This window comes from Aristolochia californica, unplaced genomic scaffold, assembly GCF_029961685.1.
Source record: "Aristolochia californica isolate CCGP_79_NKW_82.1479 unplaced genomic scaffold, dmAriCali1.0.hap1 SCAF_12, whole genome shotgun sequence".
NCBI classification, from domain to species: Eukaryota; Viridiplantae; Streptophyta; class Magnoliopsida; order Piperales; family Aristolochiaceae; genus Aristolochia; species Aristolochia californica.
The window spans coordinates 28,527,496-28,550,857 of NW_027181793.1; the positions used below are offsets into that span (position 1 = coordinate 28,527,496).

Sequence of the window (23,362 nt, forward strand, 5' to 3'; positions counted from 1 at the left end):
ATTTCTCTTGATTCGTATTATATTTAAAAAATTAAAAAATATATAGCAATTAAGTGATTTTTTATTACTTACTTCTTACGTCATCCATATTTTTTGTTATTTATAGAAAAATCGCAATGTATAGGTTTTCTTTTGCAAATATTACGATTCTTCCATTTCAATTTCTGAAATTACAAAACATAGACATCGGGACCAAAAATCTACCACCCTTATATCTATTTTAAGTATGATGTTTTCTTTAAGAATACGAAATTTAAATGACTGAGCTTAAAAATATAAAATACAAGAGAACTGTCTTTAAATTTTGAGCTAATCGATGCCATTATTAGCAAGTCCGACATGGTGGTATGTTTCAAATTTCAAAACATTTAAGGAGCTAAAACAGTGGTTTTTGTTGTCAAGCGTCAGCGACAGCGATTGCGTTCATTTCCTAGAAAATTTCTCTTGGTTAGTCATCCATTCAAGTCTATAACGCGGAAGTTAGAGCAGGGAGCGTATGGTAATCTTGCCTATTGATTAACTTCTTCGGTTAATCTATCCCGTCCGAGGTGATCAAGTCAATTTTCCAAACCTCCTGCTACGTTGTATCAAGACGAAGACGAAGACGAAGACGAAGAAGAATAAGAGAGACGAGGGAGAGTGAAATTTGTTTGACGGAAAAGAAAGGAAGGAAATGGCGGTAGGCGTAGGCGACGTGCAGATCTTGAAACCCCGTACAGACAAGCGAGAGTACCGGAGAATCGTCCTTCCCAACGCTCTCGAGGTTCTCCTAATCAGTGATCCCGAGACTGACAAGGTACTAACAGCATTAATATCATTATTTTCCAGTTTCCGGAACTCAGGAACATTATCAGGAACATTCTTACTATTTCTTGCTGTCCAGTGAAACGAGATGTTTTATTGTTTTCTAAGACGGAATCAGATTCGTAAATCTCATTCTTTGGATTTCAGGCTGCCGTTTCCATGGATGTCAGTGTTGGTTCCTGTAGCGATCCGGAAGGACTTGAAGGTCTTGCTCACTTTCTTGGTACGCAACGCGCCTCTTCTCTTATGAATATCGTCTATTTCTTTCATGTTAGTTTAAACGATCACTGAGATGGAAAAGGAGACTTGTAAAAGGTGAAGGGGAAGTCGTATACGTGTTCTCTAACCAGGATACTGAATGGAATAAATAGCTGAAGTCGATCAGATTTACCTTAGGTTTTCTTCTCACTCTTGGAATTTTGGTCATATGCTGAAATTGGCTTTTATATTGGTTCTGCCCAGCCGTTTATCAAGTTAGAAGAGTCATTTTGTTCTACTCGTCTCCAAGACAAAACAGCTTTCTCCAAGAAATTTCTAAAGTAATTACTTGTGAGTGTATGACTATTTGTAAGATGCTATGGAGACCACATCTTTGGAAGTAAATTAGGAGGAAAGGAAATGCGACGATCCTCCGAACCACATGACTTGTTTTCATTTTCTGATAACCTCAGCAACTAGTTGGGGCTTCTGATGCATGTTGCCTTTTGTTTTACTGGCGTATATTCTTATTATCTGTTCACGATCATTACACTCTTTTACTATGGCAGAGCATATGCTGTTTTATGCTAGTGAGAAATATCCAATTGAAGACAGCTATTCAAAATATATTACTGAGGTACATTTGTAATATCCATTGCCAGCTGTTCATTTTTTGTTAAATTTTTGCAGAATGGAGAAAACCAGAAAAAAATGATGAAACATGTGTTGTTTTTATTTTAATTGATTGAGTTATTTTTCTGTCTAAGTTGTTTCTTTGGTATGGGCAGCATGGTGGTAGCACAAATGCTTTTACATCTTCAGAGCATACAAATTACTATTTTGATGTTAATGCTGATTGTTTCAGCGAGGCATTGGATAGGTATGAATATATTTTTTTTTCTTTCTATATGTTTATTCACCATTTCTCTGAGCTATTTGGTTTTAAGCCAATCAAGAACTACATGCTGAGGCCCATCTAAGCAGCATGGATTGGCAATGTTTGGGGATGGAAAGGGCATGCTATGAGCTAAAGCTGCAACCAGAATATGCCCATAGTCCATTCTAGTAACTTATTTGAGCACCTCAACCTTAGACAATTTGAATTATCAGATAAAATAGATCCGTTTTGTGAACATACTGAAATGTAGTTGCACTATCTAGGTAAGATGAGGTTATTGATGATTTGGGATTCCAGGCTGGATTATCAGTTAACATCTGAATTTCCCTTTCAGATTTGCACAATTCTTTATCAAGCCATTGATGTCTCCTGATGCCACTTTAAGGGAAATAAAAGCTGTTGATTCTGGTAATCTGCTTTTTTTTTTTTTTTGTGTGTTACTACAAAATGAACTGTCCCTGGAGGTCACTTGTCTTACCCCTCTGAGATTTCTGCTTCTTCCTCATCCAGAGAATCAGAAAAATTTATTGTCTGATGCTTGGCGAATGAGTCAGGTATTAGTTATTTTTCCATTTGTTGTCTGTGATGATTAAAAATTTGCAAATAAGTCATCTCAGTGACTCTTCTCGCACTTTCTATATGTATTTCTCTCTTATGTTTCCTTTAATCAAGGTGCTATATGTTTTGACGATGTTCTGCAACTTTGAATTAAATGGGTTTCTGCAAATAAGTTATCTCAGTGATGACTTTGAATTAGTTATTTTTCCATTTGTTGTCTGTGATGATTAAAAATTTGCAAATAAGTTATCTCAGTGACTCTTCTCGCACTTTCTATATGTATCTCTCTCTTATCTTCATGTTTCCTTTAATCAAGGTCCTATATGTTTTGACGATTTGAATTAAAAGGGTTTCTGCAGAAGATTTGTTTTGCATTTTCTCCCCTAGATATCGGCCAGCATTAGCCTGCAGATTACTGAACCAAAGTTTACAAGTTCAGTAACTGATCTTTCACACGCCTATTATCTTTTTAGATCTTCTGCTTATTCCATAGGGAAAAATATGCAGTAACCTCTACAATTTTTAGGATTTGGGAAAAATAGTCCAGTAAAATATCAAAGATATTGATATGGGCATAAACAAGCTCTGCCTTTTACTTCAGGTTTTGAGCCATCTTGGCACGATAGCAGGATGACTTGTCTCCGTCACAAGGTAACATTAACTGGAGTAGTCACACAACCTGATATAAGAAAGCAGGTTGTATATACATTGTAGAAAGCATTATGAGCCTTTGTGTACCTATAAATATAATGGTACTTGCCCGTGCACATAATATTAGAAACGGTCAAGTGTTTCAACAATAGTCTCTTGCAAATATATTGTATGGTAAAGATGTAGAAAGAAGATTCTTAGATAATAAATATTTCATAACTGTTTGCCCATAGTTTTATTTTCTCTCCTTTTGTTTCTGAGTAGTCATGTTTGTTTGTTCTCATGTGATTTTTCCTTTTTAGCTTCACAAACATCTTTGTGCAACGGGCCACCCATATCATAAGTTCAGTACAGGCAAGTATTTGTAATTATTATTTGGAAGTCCTGTAATTTTTTATGATGTATTTTTGCTGCCTGTTGAACTTTGGAAAATATCACATGGGGCTTTTTGGCATATCTCTTTAGCAAATTTTTTTGCACTTTTAGAAAAAAATTGTTGTGCATTTTTTGTTTTCCTAATGGGAATTTCATATGGGGAAATCTTCTGTCTTATGGTATTTAAACAATTGTTTTTGAAAGATATGTTGACCTGTCAATTTAAATTGTATAATTTTTAATATCGGCTAGTAGCAGTGATGGCATAATGTTGGCCATTTTCTTATTCTTTTGCACTAAAAACATCATACTACCAGGAAATTGGGATACTCTGGAGGTTGGTCCAAAAGCAAGAGGGCTGGATACGAGGCAAGAGCTAATTAAATTTTATGAGGAAAACTATTCAGCCAACCTTATGCATCTGGTTGTATATGGTAAAGGTAACTGAGTCATCCACATATAGACTCCTTAAGATGTAGCTGGTTGCTTAGCAAAAAAAAAAAAAAAAGAGTAGTAGCTGGTTACAGGTTCACCTGCAACTTGGCCAGTTATCTTGAATTTTTGGATGGGGTGGGTCCGGTCAGGGAGTCGGATTCACTTGTATTATATTCGCTACTTCTTTCTATTTTAAGGATAGTTTTGTCTTTTTGCTAAGCCAGATGGTCTTGATGATATTCAAAGCCTGGTGGAGCATAAATTCCAGGAAATTCAAAATAGTAACAAGAGGTGCTTCCATTTCTCCGGTCAACCTTGTGGTGTGGAACATCTTCAGGTATCTCTGGAACTCTTTTTCTTGAGGCTTATGAAGCAGCAAAAGCTGTTTATGATTCTTAATTCCTTAATTTAGACTGGTTTAATGGTCTGAACAGAGATATTTTTCTTCTTGTCCTATTTACTTCCTTAATTTAGTCTTACTTCCTTTTTGTAGATTCTTGTCAAAGCAGTTCCAATAAAGCAAGGAAACAAACTGAAAATCATATGGCCTATAACTCCAGGCATACGCTATTACAAAGAAGGGCCATGTAGATACCTTGGTCACCTTATAGGACATGAAGGCAATGGATCGCTTTTCTGTATCTTGAAAAGATTAGGTGGGTTTTTATGTCTTGATTGCTAGTGCTATGCAATATCGATATTATTATTTTTAAGTTGGCTTTTGTTTCTTAATAAAAAGAATTGGTACTAAGAGTTGTTGTCGAACTTAAATAGCTAAAGAGGTGTCTCCAACACAATGGGTGGGTGAGAGGAGACACTACCTTTTGCAAGATTATCTGAATTCTTCAATCTGTATTTTCAGTTATATTATTGTCATTTGTGTCAAACTTAAATAGTTAATGAAGTTTCGTATATGATATATTGTAATATATAATACATATTACAGACCCTTTGATAGAGAAAAAAAAACCGAAACTAATGGCCAATTTTACATAAACTTTTCAATGATAGAGGGGGATAATTTTCTACTAACACTTATGTGTGTAAAGACCAAACTACCCTTCAAGATTACCATTATTCAGCAAAAATACTTATGATCAGACTGACTAGGGAATTCAACATGGACCCCAAACAGTTGAAGGGACTACACTAAACATTGCTCTGTGATGCTTGCCCAACATGTATGCTTCACAAAGTGACATGGATCTCAAAGAAGGTATTACAAGAAAAAGTTTTTGACGTGAAGGAATGAAAGGTGCCACTGGTAGGGAGATACAGTCATACAGATGTATATGCTGCACTATGTGTCATTGACCAATCCTCTTCTACACGCGTTTGACAATTGGATCTTTACCAAATGATGTTTTCTTGGCATTGTAGTGATTATTTGCAATGTCCTAGGTAGGTAATCTCATTAGCTCTATCCTTTAGGACCGTTTGTGGGTTTGGTTTGCTTTTCATCATTACGGAATAGGTTGGGCTATGGCCATGAGTAGGCTATTGATCACCTCTTGGGGGTCTTCTGCTAACCTGGTAATAGATTGTATTAGAGCCAAATCTGGTGTGATATCAGCAAACAAGAAAGTCTACTCATGGTGGGAAGCTTGCTAGTTGGATTAGTTGTCTGATCCCACTACGAGTGGCGACACGCGCAGCTTGATAGGTTGGCAGTTGCATGAGAGGCAACAATGTTTAAGGGAAGGTTTTTCCAAAAGGCGATTACACACAGTTGGAAGAATTGCACACGAATGACAATGGACAATGGAGATTTTAAGCATCTAGGCGAGACAAATTTTGTTGGTGATTGAGGATTACAGTATTGTGAAGATTACTAAGGTGATATTTGCACGGTGATATGCATTATTTGAAGCAATTAATCTCAATAATGACATTCCTGGTATGTGCAGAGAGTGCATAATATGGCGAGGATGCTCACAGAATAGTCCTCCCTTACATTGGACAAGTAGATCCTCAATAGATGTCATCTTTCTGACATTCTACCGTGTATTGGTAATGTTCTAGGTGCATACTCTCATTAGCTCCATTTGCTTAGGACCACATGTGGATTGGTCTGCTTGTCACCATTGGGGAATAGGCTGACCTGTGGCCATAGGAGCAAGCTATTTGGCACCACAGGTGTGACACTATGACTCTGATTGACTTCTTCATTTAGGTAACATAGCCTGTCTTCTCAGAGCCTCACCAATCACCTTTGCGACTGGAGATCTTGAAGAACACAAATAGGCGGATTGAGGTTACAAAATTATTAAAATGGTTTGTTCATTGACTCACTGATGAATAAGTTAATAGAAAACTTAAGAACATAACAAAGAACGGACACACAGAATGAAGGTTTGGCTTGAGCATTGCCCATACCAGATGGATGGGACTTATAGCCATGTACACTAATCTAAAAAATCTAGAAGGATTTAGTCGCATAATATCGAGAGTTACCTGTCATATGCTGAGAAGCACCCAAATCCCTAATCCTATCATTGAAGAGTAAGGCAAGGAGAGTATAAATACCTATGTGAGCCAAACGTAGCAATATTATTGGAGGAAGAAGAAGCTTGTAACCCAGTAGCTTTGAGGGATACCTATGCAGCTTGCTGGACTAACTTCTTGTAACCTTCCTCTGATAAAATAACCGTTTTGGTTTCATTCACCAAGGTAGAAGAACGCCCCCCTTTCTGTGCTGCTTCATCAGCCTAAACTGGCTTTTCATATGTATCCTAGCAACTGTAAGAGAATGATTCTTGTCTCCACATTGAACACAGTGACGAGATCCTCCTCTTCTTCTACATTTGCCTCCCCTTGACTCTCGACCACAACCTCATCCCTCACGGTTTTGAGAGGATTGAGTAGAATTAGTGTTTAAAGCAGGCGCATTGCAAGTTTTACTCACATTACCATATGGGAGACAACTGCATTTTCTGCCAACAAATACCTCTCTCATGGAGGGTTCCTCAATATTTGTTTGAATTTGCACACATATGGCTTCAAATTCTAGTTCCAATGCTGTAAAAACATAACATCGTCTCATTGTTTCCATAAGTCTTTAGCATTAGTAGTGAATAGGTGATAGATACCTATTCCTTGGAGCATACTTCTCTTTTCACCATAATACTCCTTCACATTCCTATACCTCTCTGCCAGGTAAATGCCTAGCATATAGTTCAGATATGCAAGATAAATTATGTTCCTAACCAAAGTGCTTTACCTCTTCATGGGTTTGACAAGTTATTGCGACTGTAATTTTGTAAAAAAAATCTGTAATTTTGTAAAAATAATGTCAATATAGCTCTGCATTACAAAACAGAGGATGTTTCCATTGTTTGAATAAAATTATATGGGTGTTACAAGTTTTTTTTTTAAATTTAATTTTTAAAAGGTTATTAAATTTTTTTAATTTTTAAAGAGTGCTATTTTATTAATGTATTAGAGCCATTATAACCAGAAGAAAGGGATGCAAGAAATAAATAGAGAAACTACAAATTACAGTTAGGGAACAACAAATAGTTGGAGAGATGCTCCATCTTTAGGAAGTCCATTAGCAACTGGATTGGAATTGTTGCTCAAAAGTGGTGTACGATTTGCCAGCAGAACTATTGATGACTGATTTATCACCTCAACAATTGATGTATAAAAAATGACTACATAAAGGACCAATCCTTGATGAAGAGCAACTACTTCACCTTCCATAGAATCGGCCATCCCAATAGGGCCTGAGTAGGTTTTCTCAACATGCGACCAATTCCCACAAGACTTGAATCACCCTTTAGAACTGCCATTGAAATTTAATTTAAAAAATTCACTAGAAGAGGGATCAAAGAAGTTAGCTTCATCTTTGGTTAAGGACTTCCTATTGCTTGTATTTTCCCATTGTCACTGGAGGTAATTTAACTTTTTTATGCCTTGCTTCCAGGTTCTTTGCAAAAGAATTAATCACTTCCTTGAAGTTAAGGCATGGTTATGCATTTACGTTGTCTTATATTTTTACTTTTTCTTTTGAAATGAGACTTATGATTTTATTAGTTATATCAGCCTACTTTGAAAATTTTATTTTCTCTCCAAACATGCCACTACGATGGTTCATGCAAGTTACATATACTTCCATAACCTGGAAGGGAAGAAGCACCAGTTGTATTTCTGTAGGTCCTTTGGGAGTTAGTACTGTACACCTAATCTTTCAAGAAAATTATTTGAAACAGCTGTGGCACAATCAGAATGGATAAGGATATGTGTAGGCAATTCCCGATGAAGTTTACAAAGTGGCACGCTTGGTGATTGAGTCGATAAACTTTCCTTCCGTGTGTAAAAAAGAAAAAAACTTTCCTCCAACACATCGTAGAAAGCTGAAATCATGTGAGGAGATTGGGTCCGTACTCGTAGTGATTTTGAATTTAGAATCCCCAAGGAAAGATGATAATATAAAGACCTCATGATGAAACATTCAGAATCACTAAATGACTACACAAGTTTGCCCCATTCCCAGCTTGGTCTAGTTTTGATTTCCCATAAGCTTCCTGACTCAGTCATTCCCAATAATCAATTCCCAAATTTGTGCAGCAGCACTCAATTATCTTCCTTGGATGGAAGGTCTGATTGTGCAAATTAGATACGTAGCCATACAAATATCAAACTCTCTCTCTCTCTCTCTCTCATTCTCTTCAATGTCATTTAGATCCATCAGTTGATATTTTTTTATTTTTTTATGAAATGTGATTTATTAAGAGAAAAAAGGAGCTAATTCCTGACAACAAGAGATTGCAAGGAGGCTCCTTGCTTGGCTAAAGCGCCAGCCACAAAATTTGCTGATCTCAGAATGAGTGACCAAAAACAATAAAAAAGGTTGACAATATCTAAAATTTCAAAAAAGGCATCCCAATGGCGCTACAAAGGTGAGGAGGCATTCTCGCACCAGCCGATCACCACTTTAAAGTCTCCCTCGATCAGGATCGGCCCGGAGCAATGATCACGAAAAACACGAAGCCCATTAAGAAGACTTTGAAGCTCAGCTGTCGTGGAGTCTACAATACTGAGAGGCCCGGAGAAGGAGACGATCTGGTTCCCAAGAGAATCATGAATCACGCTACCGAAACCGACTAAGCCAGGGTTACCGAGAGAGGATCCGTCAAAATTCAACTTAAGGACTCCAGTAGGAGGCGGGGTCCACTCGCAGATGACGGGGGGCTTCGAAGAACATAATGCTGTGCTACTTACGATAAAAAGGTTGTCAATGTGAAATAAATTGACCTCAGTGCTCTGTTTACATATCTCTCTTGTGTTTTTTTTAGATTGTCTTTCCTTTGTGTTCTAACTCCAGTCTACTATATATATTCGAAATCGCAATTCTTTTTTCCTTTTGTTTTTAGTGTAGGCTATTCTCATTTATTCTATATGTCATTCAACAAATTGTTCAAACAAAATCGTTATTCAGCAGTAATTATTTGTCCCCTATAATTTTCAAATCTCTTGTTGTAATGGTTGAACATACAGGATGGGCTACAAGTTTGGCTGCTGGGGAAGGTGATTGGACTTATGAGTTCTCTTTCTTTAAAGTGGTTATTGATCTCACTGATGCTGGTCATGGTTAGTTCTTTTGTCTTTTGGCTTTATTCATTCCTGTCACACAAGTTGAATTAACTCTTTATTTTTTTGTTCCCTCTTTCTCTTATTTTCCCTTTCTGAAATAGGTTATTTTTTTGGTTTTTTAGTTTTTTTTTGGTAAATTTAAGCTATTTGGTTTCTCTAAACCATATCATTCACAGAAATCTGAATGTGGTTTTTTAAAAACATTGCAGAACATGCACGAGATATCATTGGATTGTTGTTTAAGTACATTTTCCTCTTGCAAAAGTCTGGTGTGAAGCAATGGATTTTTGATGAGGTAGGGGTGGTTCGAAATATATGCTTGTGTACTTTTGATGAACCTTAAAAACTGAAATTAGTCAATAGTATACTAACTTGCTTATCAATCTTGCCATGCTGTTATGCTATGACTCTTCTTGAACTTCACTTCTTTGGGAGCTTCTATTAATGAAATCATTCTCACTATTTTTTAAAAAAAATCTTATAACATGCTCTCCGGAATAGATAGATAAATATACATATAAGAAAAAAGGAATATGAAATCATGTCCATATATGTTAGGTGTACTCAATTCTTAATTTCATGATTATATTAAACTTAAAGGCTTAAATTTGAATTATTTTTATTCTATACTTTTTCTGAACATGATTGTTGATGGAAAAAAGGAGTATGGACCTAAGTTAGTGCTGCAAATGGGTCGGGCCTGGTCAGGGACCCATAAGATCCACATGTGATTCGTTGCAAGTTAGGTTTAAAATTTGATCCACACACTATTGGGGATCAGATCGGGTCAGGTTAATCAACAATTTTTATTCACCCATGGATCTTGCAGATTATTACAGGTAACTTCAAAATCCACATGCGATCCATTTATATGAGGATCGGATCGGGTCTAGATTGAAGCAAATCATATTGTAGATTAGAGTAATTTTTTTTACTTTAATTTTTCAACTGAGCTATAATTGACAAATATACTTAACTTTTTATCTAAAATTGTTTATAATATGCATTTTAATGAGAAACATATAATGATCTAAACATATATAAAAATGTGATATAGAAGAACAAGTATAATAATATGATATAAACATAATCACCTTAACTATTTTATTAGCTCTAAATTAATTTCATTAATTCCAACAAAATCATTGAATTGACCGATATAAAATGTAGTTAAAAGATATTTTTAAATATAAGCATCCATGAGAGAACAACAAGTATATTTAGCAAACTTCAATAAATCCATAGTTTGAAAAAACATGAATAAAAATACATAATATACTCACTATATGCTCCCACAACTCTTCTTTTCATCATTGATAAAATCTGGTATAAGGAGACCACTTCAAGCTTAGGATTCGAGTACTTCAGTTGGGAAGATTAAAACTTGAAGCATAAAAAGCTAAAAGAAGTCAAACATATGTAGAGGGGTTGACCCCTTGAACTAAAGAATGAAGAACTAAAGTCAAAAGGAGTCGACCACTACAAACAGTGAGTTGTTAATTTAAAAAAGAGTCGAACCCTTCAGTAGGAGAGCTAAAGGCGTGAAATCCAAAAGTCTAGAGGAGTTGACCACCCTAAAAGGAGTTGGCCTTTTTGTAATAGAGACAAGAACAAAAGGAGTTGACCCCTCAAAACAGTGAGTTTTAAAAATGAAAGGAGTTGACCCTTTGTGAAGGCAGAAACATCAAAGGTAGAAAAAGGAGTTGATCCCTTGAAGCTGGGAATTTGGAATTATAAAGGAGTTGACCCCTTGTGCAAGCAGAAGAGCTATTTAGACAAAAAAAAAGTCGACTACATGCATCCCACTGAAGGAGGCCAAAATTCAAGGAGTCAACCCCTTTCTATAGAAATTCAAATTGGCATGATTTCAGGCCCAAATTCAGAAGGTGTAGGTCTCCAAAATGTGTAAGTAACCTACCTCCATGTTCAAAAACAAAAATGAGATTCAATACAAAAATGAGAACCCTTGCATTTGTAAACCAATAAAGATTTAGATAAGCTGATGGGTAGTTGTTGAAAACCCTTCGTGGGTCTAGGTTCCTGTACCTAGTTGTTGTTGATAGTAAGTTCCAAGTGTTGGGTAGGTCTTGTACCTTGGACCCTGTAGCATTGTTACTTAGATGCCATTTGACCTTTTTATTTAATGAATTGAACTCCAATATGCAAAATACCTGCACCCTCATTCTCTAGGTTTAACCTTATAGTACCTAACATTAATATCTTAAAAGCAACTTTAAAAAGATAAGATACAATGGACTGCCACTAAATTAGTTGTTACTTTTATTCTGTTATCCATCTCATTAAAACTCATAATAGTCTCTTAGCCCGTATTGATTTAAATAAATGACCAGATTTGGATGCCTTTTTTTTTTTAGAGGCTCGTGGCGCGATTTGAACTCGCGAGCTGACACACCTAATGTAAGAAAAATACCACTAGACCAAACGGCCATCAATCAGATTTGGATGCTACCAATCACACAATTAAATTAAAGTATAATCAGAGAAATATTAAGGCAATGCTTGATGGGGACATGGAAATTTTAGAGGTGTGGGAACCATTTACTCATGCTCCAAAGCATGCTATCAAATTGTCAATATACTATATATAATTATAATAAAATAAATTATTTGCGGATTGGGTTGGGTATTCATAGATCAGGTTGGGTTTAAATTTTTTAGATCTAGTCCATTTTAATTTGCAGATTAGATTGGTTTGGGGCAGGTTTGTCTATGACATATCCACATATTGATCCATATTAAATGCGGATCGATATTTTTCACCCAAATAATAATCTAATCCATTTAGTTGTGGATTGGGTCAGGTTTTGCGGATGAGAGGAAGCTTGTATTGCAGATTAACCTGACTTGTTTGCAGCCCTAACCTAACACCATCTAAGCTACGTGCACCAATTTTTAAAACTTACTTGATTTCTTTTTATTCTATATTTAATTCTTATCCCGGCATTCATAATTGACAAAATAATGGAGATAATGGCTACCTTGTAAATATAATAAAGTAAAAGACACTTTTCTAAGGAAGAAAAGGTTGGATGCTGCCAAGGTTGGCTGGATTTGAGTCTAGCCTCCTTATAAGCATTATTTATCGCGTAGGTATATAAAATGGCCTTTTGGTTTTATAAAAAAATGATCTTTTACTATCTAAATTCTGATGCAATTTGTTTTGATTTTCAAGTTGGTGGCAATTTGTGAGACGGGGTTCCATTATCAGGACAAATTTTCTCCAATTGATTATGTTGTTAATGTTGCATCAAACATGCAAGTAAGTTACAATTTCATTAGTAGTTTTTTCTTGATGAGATGGTTCTATTACACAATGGTTTCTTTTCTAGAAAGTTAGCCCTCTCTTAAATGAGATAGTGCATAAGATTTTCTTTTTGCAGTTCCACTATGTTTATTTTTTCTACATTTAGCGCTTTTTCTTGCTGAGATGTTCTACTTTGGGACTGTAGCTGGGCTATCAATGGAGCATACCAGCTCATGTTTTAGTGATTGTGTTATTCAATTTTTTTTTGTATGAATGTGTAGTCTGAGTCACTCTTATTTATTTGCTAACATTGTTAGACTGTATTGAGTTTAAAACTGGTGTCATGCCAATTCAAATGAGGCTGGCTCATTTAAATTAAGAGAAAAGAGTGCATTGGATTGGTTTTAAGGATGACAGCAGAGCGGGTTTTGGTCAGGATTTAAAAAACTGGATTGTGCCTCTTCCCCGCTCAGGCCTACCTGTTGAATTTATGGAAAAAAGAAATACTTCATTGATTTCATTAACTTATTATAATTAGTGTACATGAACCTCTATTTATAATAGATGAAGGTAGTAAAGTCCAATTACAATAAAGCTACCTTTGTCCCAATTACACCCAAACTCTAACACTTAAGGATAAGCCTTGGCATAATTAAATAACTCAATATAAGTAGAAGACAAACATAACTCAAACTAGAACTCTTCTATGACGTGACCATAAGATAAAGATGTCAGCTCGTGGTTATCTTTGTGAGTCCTTCTTGATCTTCCAACCAGCTTGTAGTTATCTTTGTGAGTCCTTCTTGATCTTCCAACTTATGTGATAAGAATGCCAGCTCGTGGTAATCATGGTGGGTCCTACTTCTTATATGTTTGGGTCCATCTTGTGAGCCTTCCTTGGTTGTGTGACCCATCTTATAATACTCTTAGATATGTGGGTCTTCCTTGGTCGTGTGGGTTGGAGCCCATCTTCCAACACTGCCAACACCTAATTTTAAATATTGAAATAAACTAAATAAAAAAGAAGCATGTTCAGAAACTTATATCTATTACTACATCATAATATTCAATTATGGGCATTAACTTGTGAAACAACTGAATCACATTTTTAAAGAAAAACACCACAATATGATTAAAGTAAGAAAAAACGACAAATCATATTTAGAAATAAAACAAACTACATACTAACAAATAAAAGTAGCATCAGGATTACACAAAAAATGTTTGACTACTTCTGAAATAACACTTAACTCTTAAAAAATAACAAAAGAATAACACTAAAAACATAAAAAATAGCACCTTATTTCTTATTTTTAGATAAAAATGAGAATAAGGATTTCATTAAAATGGCTTCTGAGAGAGAAATTCAGCAGGAAGAGCACGTTTGTTTTTTGAAAAGGATGTAAAATATTATAAAAAAGAAAAAGGCAAAGAACCCAAATGTATAACACTAATTACAGATAAGGAACAGTGTGCTGTCTTCAACATCTTGTTGGGAAAAGCACATTAAAATTAAAATTAAAAACTAGAAAATAATGTACTGACATAAAAAAGAAGAAATGCTTTAATGTGAGGGAAATAGAAAAAATATGAATGGATTTCAGTAATAATAGAGAGATTGAAGAAGAGATTAAGAAGAAATTGAAGAGTTTTCTGAAGGGAAAATACGAGATATTGAAAGATTAGGAGACATTGGAGACTGAAATGAGTTAGGTTTTGTGGAGAAACAGAAGATGAACACTGAAAGCAAAATATGATAAAGAAAACCAGAGAGGAAATGGTGACCAAAAAAAAACAAAAAACATCAATATTAAGATTTCTCTACCCAATTTTCCTTCCCATGTAGATGGTATTTTTTCCAGGGAGAAAAGGACCTCTTCATGATAAGAGACACTTCCCATGACCACCAAAAAGAGATGTAATGAAAGTTGAGTCTTTCCTTACAGCATTCAATTTGATGGTTTAAGACGTGGTTTTTTGCTGCAAATATATGTAATTAACCTTAAAATTTCAAAATCTTTCTGAAAAATATAACTAAAAATTTCACATATGAAAGCGAGAGAGGTAACAAAACCTTATGTGGCAGGGTCAAACCCCGCCCTGCCTGCACCCATGCAGGGTTTACCACCTCTCCCCAACTCCGCACTGCTGGGCAAAAATGGTACCCTATTCCTGCATTTAGCTCGGAATGACAGCTCTTGTTTAACTCACCCTGCTACCATCTTTAGTTGGTTCTATTGCGTTCTTCTAAATTTGACAATCACTGTGTAATCCTCTTTAGTATGGAGTGGAATCACTAGAAATTATGTGGCTTATTTCTGTTATGGGGTCAAGCGTGGCTGTATCACATGGTCAGTAATGATCCTGATTGCGGTCCCTGTATCCTGCATAGTATGAGATGCTGAGTCTGCACAAGTTCCTATGCCTCCCTCATTTATCCTTATGTTTTATCTTGATTATTTTTTAAAATTTTGTCTTTTTTCCTTACTTAATTTATCTTAAGAGAAACATGATGTATGTAATGGCTGACAAATTCTCTAACAGCTGTATCCTCCTGAGGATTGGTTGGTGGCATCATCCTTGCCATGTAAGTTTACTCCAGAAACTATCCAGATGGTATTGGATGAGCTCACTCCTAACAATGTCAGGTAACATTGAAATTTCTGTCTGTGGATTAGTCTCACTTGAGATCTTGGTAGGGTATCTTACTTGATGGTTTTATGGTGAAAGTTAAATTGTTGATGAAGAAACTTCAATTTCTATTGTTAAATATTTACATGTGGACATTTTTGAAGAAAAAGTAATTTAGTTGTTGATAGATCTTAAAAATCTTCCGTTTTGGTGTATGAGACTTTATTCACTTCCTTTATTCAGAACGTCAGACGTATTTTCCAATATGTTTCTGTTTTCACTTTTTCTTGTTTGCTATTGCTAGAATATGCGTTCTGTTAGCATTTTTTTATGTCTGGTATAGTTTATAGATAGGATTATTTACTTTGTCAATTACATTTAAACTTGGTCGAACTGTGTGCCAGAATCTTCTGGGAATCAAAGAAATTTGAAGGATCTACCAACATGGTTGAGCCATGGTACGGAACTGCCTATTCTGTTGAGAAAATTACTACTGATATGATACAGGTTTGTGTTTTCAGATCTTAATTCCTACTTGGGGAATGCAGTTGTTAGGGCAATAAATTCTGCTTTTCAAGCTGTTCTATTTAACTTTTGTTGTTGTATTTCCTAAAGAAAGGGAAGAATTTTTATTGTCACCAATTTTGTGTTTATATGTAGTATGGACAGTAGTATATTGCTTATGTTCACAATCTTGATCAACTACTGGGATTTTTTGTGTTTGCAGCAATGGATAAATGCAGCTCCAGACGAAATTTTGCATCTACCTCAACCAAATATTTTCATTGCAACTGATTTGCAACTAAAAGATATTCATGAGAAGGTCTATTAAAAGTGGCATTTAGTCTCATCTCACCTCTGGACAAGGGCTTGATCAGTTTGTTTTGTTACTTTTTACTTGTTCCTCATAGCTGTTATCATGTACTTCTGTATCAGGTTAAGTTTCCAGTTCTATTGAGGAAGTCCTCCTCTTCGAGATTATGGTATAAACCTGATACCAGGTTTTTCACTCCTAAGGCTTACATCAAGATAGATTTTAACTGCCCACATTCAAGCTACTCTTCAGAAGCAGAGGTTCTCACTGAAATTTTTGTAAGGTTGTTGATGGATTACTTGAATGAATATGGTAAGCTAGTTGTACATGTGAAGCATATTGACGAACCTTATTTTGTTTGGTTCCATTGTTTATTGCTTCTTCACTTTGAAGCTAAGTTTGTATGTTCTTTGGTAATTTTATGGGTTATTTTAAAGTTTTTCAAACTAGCCAGATAAGGGTGGTTTTGAAAGAGTATAAATGTTGTTAGGTGATGTCTTTCACAATGACTGGGGTTCTTGACTGAGGCCTCCCTTGGGGAGATTCATGGAGTTTCTTTATTGATATTGAAGACATATTTAGCTTTTGATCATTTCTTGGGATCACAGTCTAAGATCTGCTAATAATTTAGCTGACTATCTAGCTACCGGTGGAGTCTTCATTGACACTATGGTGGAAGCCACGTTACTGCTAAATTTAGTTTTGATTGTTCTGCTATTTTTTGTTTTTCTAATCATTTAACCTTATCTCCGATTAGGAGTTCTTTAATAATCTTTGCTTACTGTGTTAACAGAACCATATTAAGGGTATATTGGAATTAACCCAGACCTGAGAGTCATATTTTTTCATTATCGTAGTGTTTGTTACTAAAGTTTGCTTTGAAGCTTCATGTGCTCTTCTTTTAACATTTTTCTTCTCGGTGCTCCTTGAAGGCCCACTTGCTAGACTTTTTCTCTCTTACATGCTTGTTGTATTTCACTTAATTGTAGTATACTTCAGAGTGGAAATTATTGTTTTGATTACAGGTTTAGAAGACAATCATAATATCTCATGTTGCTCTTCAAATGACAGATGACTTGTTTTCTCATAGCAAAGGAAAGGCATCATACATGCAAGTAAACATGTATATACCACTTGTATGTGGAACTCTGTGTACATACATACTCAGCCTACTCCTCTCTGAACTTGTGGACTGAACCTTGGATTGCTTGTAATCGTATATGGAGAATCTGATAGTGCATGTACTTTAGGAACTGCCAAATAACACTCTAAAAATTCTAGGATAAAAGACTAAACATTGTGAATGTTTGTCTTTTCTAAAAGTCAGTGGTAACTACCTTCACTGCTGGCAGTAGTCTCTTCTAGCATTTCTGGAACAATTCAGTATTCTGATCTATTGGGGTCTTGGGTCCAAGTTTCAGCAGGTTGAAGGATTCTACGTTCAAAAAGAACTCACTAATTATCTCAACAATGTGTTCTACCAGCATTCTTGTAGTTTATTTTAGAGGATGTAATCTTATTTCACTTGCTTTCATGATGTTCTTCATCGTCTCTTGAATGTCATGCTAAACCTGGATTATGGCAGCAATAGGAGAAGAACACCACGTAATATGGTTTTTGATCTACTCACAAGAGTTTTTATGGTCATGTGGGGCCCAATATGGGGGATGGGCATAAAAATTGGGTCAGCTTATTATAGGTTAGGTTTAAGGGCCTAGATTTTTGCCTTCCATTAACGCCGGTGCTAAAGGATTATGTGCAATTTATGTTTACTTTCCTATATATTTTTTCATCCAGTAAGATATCTTTTTGTCTATTTCTTGTTGTCATGCCGCAATTTACTTTGGTTTCTAAGTGCTATGTAAAGCTTTCTGCTCTTTCATGAGGAAACTTTTATGAAGTGTTTGTTTGTTCAAAATGAATGTGGGAGCCTCCTGATACAGCATAGGATGTGTTTAATCCTGATTACCAAATTGCACTTTTATGATATCCTCTTTAAAATGGAAGATCTAACTCTTTCTTGCCAAATTTTCAGCTTATGATGCTCAAGTTGCTGGTCTATATTATGGGATAAACAATACAGATAGTGGATTTCAGGTTCATTTAATTCTTTTTCTATTAGTCTTTTTGAGAGCTATGTCTAATAGTTTCTTGTGATATCCTGGAAATGTTTTTTATTTCGCTAGAGCTTACTGGTAGAGTGCAGTTTTTTTCATTGCTAGCATGCTAACTTTTTATACCGGCTCGCTAGCCTGAATGACTCACCGTTGTTAGTATGTATTTTCATGTTGTACTGTTTCATATTCTCTTAATTATGTTTTAACATTTTTAACTACTTTTTCATTGCCAGGTAATTGTGGTTGGTTATAATCACAAAATGTGGGTATTGTTAGAAACAATAGTTGCAAAAGTTGCACAATTTGAAGTTCAACGAGACAGGTTTTATGTTATCAAGGTAATGGCCTCCTACAACCCCTTCTCCTCTCATCATTCCTTGCCTGTTCCTTGAGAGAGAAAGAAAAGAAAATTTTATTAGCATTTGAAGTTGGCAAGAAAGGAAACGTTCATAGCTCCAAAGACTACGTTTTGTGAATAATGTTATTGAAGGTTTTGACTGAAACTTCTTGTGGTTTGAACCTTTAACTCAATAGTCACATTATGGGGTTTCTTGACCTGAGGTTTTGGGTCCAACGCATGCTTGGGTAGCTTAATGTGTTCTATGAACAATACTAAAAAAAACTAGTCCTTTTTTCCCTTACCACAGAAGTGTAATGAATAAGTACCAAAATTTTAAATTGCAAACACTCTTCATTGGGCCAGATTTTAACAGAAGTTGTTCTTTGTTCCCTTACCAGGAAACGTTAATAAAGGAGTACCAAAATTTCAAGTTTCAACAGCCCTATCAACAGGCAATGTACCACTGTTCTTTGATCCTGGAGGATCATGCATGGCCTTGGAGTGAACAATTAGAAATTCTTCCACATCTTGAGGCTGAGGATCTTGCAAAATTTCTGCCGAAGATGCTCTCGAATGCCTTCTTGGAGTATTATGTTGCTGGTTTGCTGATGTTCTAATATTTACACTTTTTTATGGTTATTATTTACATGACATATTTTTGAATTGTCAATCTAATAATCCCTTCTCTGTTCTCTAGGGAATATCAAAGCAGATGAAGCTGAGTCACTAGTCCAGCATGTCGAGGGTGTTTTCTTTGAGGGCCCCAAACCCATATGCAGGCCACTGTCTCCTTCTGAACATTTGGCAAATAGAATAGTTAAGCTTGAAAGAGGCATAAATTTCTTTTACCCAATTGAGGGTTTAAATCAAAGTGATGAGAATTCTGCTTTGGTACATTATATCCAGGTAGTCCTATACCCTTTTTACTATCCAATGCTTGTTGCCATACATACATATAGTGCTTTAGATGAAATCTTCAATGATCTGAATGTGTTCGAACTAATAGATTGAAGAGGATTTTAACATATTTCATTTCCTATTTAAAGATAGTTTGTTTAATCCAGCTGGGAATGAAGGCATAAAGCAATATCGTGTAGGAAGTTGGAACTATCAGATTATCCATGACTGAGGAAGTGTAACTTCAGATGTACTAACTGGATGAATACCAACTCTGATATTTAATCATCAACACTCCTTGAATAACCCAGATTATGCCAAATTGATGTGACCACCTTAATCGATGATGCTCAGTGGAGATTTTAGCTCCCTGCTTCTTGTATATAACTTAACCATTTTGTGCTGATACTGGTTTTGGTAAATTGTTTTTTAGAGCCACCAAGATGATTTCAAATTGAATGTGAAACTTCAGCTGTTTGCCCTCATAGCAAAACAACCAGCCTTCCATCAGCTTAGATCAGTTGAGCAACTTGGGTACATTACAGTGCTTATGCGTAGGTATGTGTAAACTTTGTCATCCTCAATCTGTTTTGTCTACGATATCTTTATCAAGTACTAAATCCATCCCATTGCAGGAATGATTCTGGGATTCATGGACTTCAGTTTATTATCCAATCTACTGTGAAGGTACTTGACCCTTGGTGCTCTTCCATATGCACTTTGGTCATCTTATTATCCATCTTCTCTGCCTTTTGCAGGACCCAGCCCAACTTGATCTGAGAGTGGAAGCATTTCTCAAAAGCTTTGAGAGTAAGCTTTATGAGATGAGCAGTTCCGAATTCAAGGTATGATTTTCTATTACATTTAGTCACAAGCCCGAAAATATTAATTTCTTTACTATTTCCTTCTTCATGGAGATCTTATTGTTGTAGAAGTAAGTGTCAAATTGATCTATCTAGTTATTTTATTCTCCAAGGTAAAAAATTGTTGAATGATTTCGTTACCTGTTACTCAATATGATGTTTTTCTTGAATTTTAACTTTTCTAATTGTTCTTTCTATCAAGTTGATTATATTATATTTCAGGCTTCTCTGGAAATTTTGCAATTAGTTAGTTCCTATAACGTGTTTTATTTCTGTATAATTGCATCTTGTTCTAATATATTTCATTTTGCGATTTTATGAATATGATCATTGCCATAATTCATCCAGTATTTTGCTTACTATTGAAGTGCTATTTCCATTCAGAGCAATGTGAATACATTGATTGATATGAAGCTTGAGAAGCAGAAGAACTTACGGGAGGAATCCTCATTCTTCTGTCGAGAAATCTATGATGGCACTCTCAAATTTGACAGAAGAGAATCTGAGGTACCATTTATGTGCATATCATCTATATTTGGAAATGTCTTAAGCTGGATGACTTTGTTTCTTATGGGAACTCATCAGTGCAACTCTGTCAGAATGGCTCCTTCCTGACATAGTTTAACTATGGGAGGTGAAGTGTATGATATATTTCCAGAGTATTTAATTACTATAGTTGTTTAACAATGGGCCTAACTTTTTAAGCCAACTGAAAATTTTGTGACGCCTACATGCCAAACAACTAATACTTGAACCCAGGTTTTGATACTTGATCCTGGGCATGGACCACTGGATTGATCAGATCAGTTTCAACTCATTAAGCCTATAGGACCTTCAAGTTCATTTACTCTATGTCATGTTAGACAAAACCATATTTAATAAAATAGAACTGAGTGAAACTGTAGATTTTTATTTTAATAATAAACTAATTTATTATTCGGAAGAAAACAACAACTAACCCAATGAAGTCACAGAATTTGTGGTCAAATCAGTTGTCCATCAGGTTTCCTTGTCTCCTCCACTTAAACCAGTTATAGTATACCATCTGATGGGCTTAGACTAATATAAACTATTGTTATGGCACAACTCCCTCTGGTTGAGGACCTGCTTTGGGTACTTCAGCCAATATTTTCATAAAAAATCGAGAAATTAATTAAAGATTTTCAACAAAAGCATTTGGAAAATGTGATATATGGGGCTTGTTGCTATAATAAATTTTAACTGGAAGAAGAGTGGCAATAGTAAACCTTCAATCTCTTGTTGTCTGTTTGTTTGTTTCCTTTCCCTTCCCTTCAAAAGTGCCTATTTTCATTAGAAAACCTCTGTAAAAAATTTTAAGTATTTTTTGTGATGATTTTCCATTAAATAGCAAGGAAAAGACATGTACATAAGTTCCAAGTAGGATGAAGTTTCTCTATATAATTTGCGAAGGATATGTTGGAAGAGTTGCTTATGCATGTATTTTGGTAGGAGACAGGCATATGCATTTTAGTATATTAATCTATTTCATGGGTGCATACTTACTGTTACTTGTAGGATGTATGACTGTTTCCTATTATTTCCTTAATGTTTATGCACAAGTTTCTTGTTTACATTTACTTTGTTCATTTTTTTTCTTTTAGTTTCAATTGTGTTTCGGTTCCATTTCCTTTTTTCTTAATTACAGATCAAACAGGTTCGAGTGTCCAGGCTGCACCAGGTTTTAAACATTGATGAGACATTTAAATCTTAAATGTTTTCTTATAGACTTTCAAAAGTAACATGATCATCATAAAACAACTAAAACATGAATATACTGCTGCAGAGAATGATCTCTGGCAGAAGATTCAAATTTTATGAGTTTACAAATAAAATCATGAAAATAGAGCCAAATACTGATATGTAAGAAATGATGTCTTTAAATAATTTAATTTTTGTGGATAATTCTCAAATCAGACGTGGAACTTTATTAACCTCCTCAACACAATTGAGTTGCCTGTCAGTAGACACTTTCTGTTTAAAAAAAAGTGAAAACTAAATGTGGTTTTTATTATCCCTATGCACGGATGTATGCGTCTCTACTTGTGAATTTCAAATTGTTGATTGCAACTGTTACACGAATGAATGTGCAATAGTTTTATAATCATGGAATATGCTGTTTTTTTTTTTTTTTTTTTTTTTTTTTTGTAAAGTCTGTAGGAACTATTGAAGATATTGCTGTTGTAAATATTCAAAAGAACTGCTTACATAAAATGATGTATTCAACAGGTTGCCGCCTTGAGGGATCTTACTCTGCAGGAGTTGATTGACTTTTTCAACGACTACATTAAGTTGGAATCACCACGCAGACAATCTCTTAGCATTCAAGTATTTGGGGGTCAGCATTCGGACCAGTGCAAAGCTGCCAAATGTGAAACTAGCAGACCTCAGCATGTTCGAATTGACGATGTGTTCTCCTTCAGGAGATCGCGACCGTTGTATGGATCATTCAGAGGAGGTCTTGGCCACATGAAATTGTGATGCACTTTTTCAATTAAACTATTTTAGGGCCCTTATATTCACCTTGGGCTGTGTTGTAATTTTTATATTGAAGGTATTAGTGGATCGTCAAAAGAAGGTACGAGTGGTTACGAGCTACTAGGAGTGGGATGACAGTTTCACTAAGCCTTCGTCTATTTATTTGGATTAAGGTTGATCTTAATCCATTCATATTTAAACTGTAAAAGAAATCCACTCATATGTAGTCTGTAAAAGAAGATTCAGCTGTTTAACCTTTATTCAAGGTATACATTGTTTGCATTGTGTTGTTTTATTTTGTTCTTTTCCAAAGCTTGCACTTTGTATGTTGTCTAAACCTTTCTCGTGAATCGTGCATGCATATCTATAGACAGGCTTCATTAAAATGCAAATTTACAGCAACTGGGTTTGTGGGGCGTGGGATT

General features: G+C 35.3%; 1 protein-coding gene across 1 annotated transcript; it reads left to right on the forward strand.

Moving 5' to 3' along the window:
• The first annotated feature begins 503 nt into the window (after positions 1–503).
• Positions 504–23,213, forward strand: LOC137945432 (insulin-degrading enzyme-like 1, peroxisomal). Its single transcript, XM_068791325.1, has 26 exons — positions 504–796; positions 952–1,027; positions 1,572–1,639; positions 1,791–1,882; positions 2,235–2,308; positions 2,411–2,454; positions 3,412–3,463; positions 3,802–3,924; positions 4,144–4,256; positions 4,413–4,575; positions 9,419–9,511; positions 9,724–9,809; positions 12,708–12,794; positions 15,324–15,427; positions 15,815–15,917; positions 16,138–16,233; positions 16,347–16,536; positions 18,260–18,321; positions 18,575–18,679; positions 19,080–19,281; positions 19,379–19,587; positions 20,012–20,136; positions 20,214–20,265; positions 20,337–20,423; positions 20,826–20,948; positions 22,689–23,213. The coding sequence occupies exons 1-26, from the start codon at positions 674–676 to the stop codon at positions 22,938–22,940; spliced, it is 2,904 nt and encodes a 967-aa protein (XP_068647426.1). The 5' UTR covers positions 504–673; the 3' UTR covers positions 22,941–23,213.
• Positions 23,214–23,362: the final 149 nt, after the last annotated feature.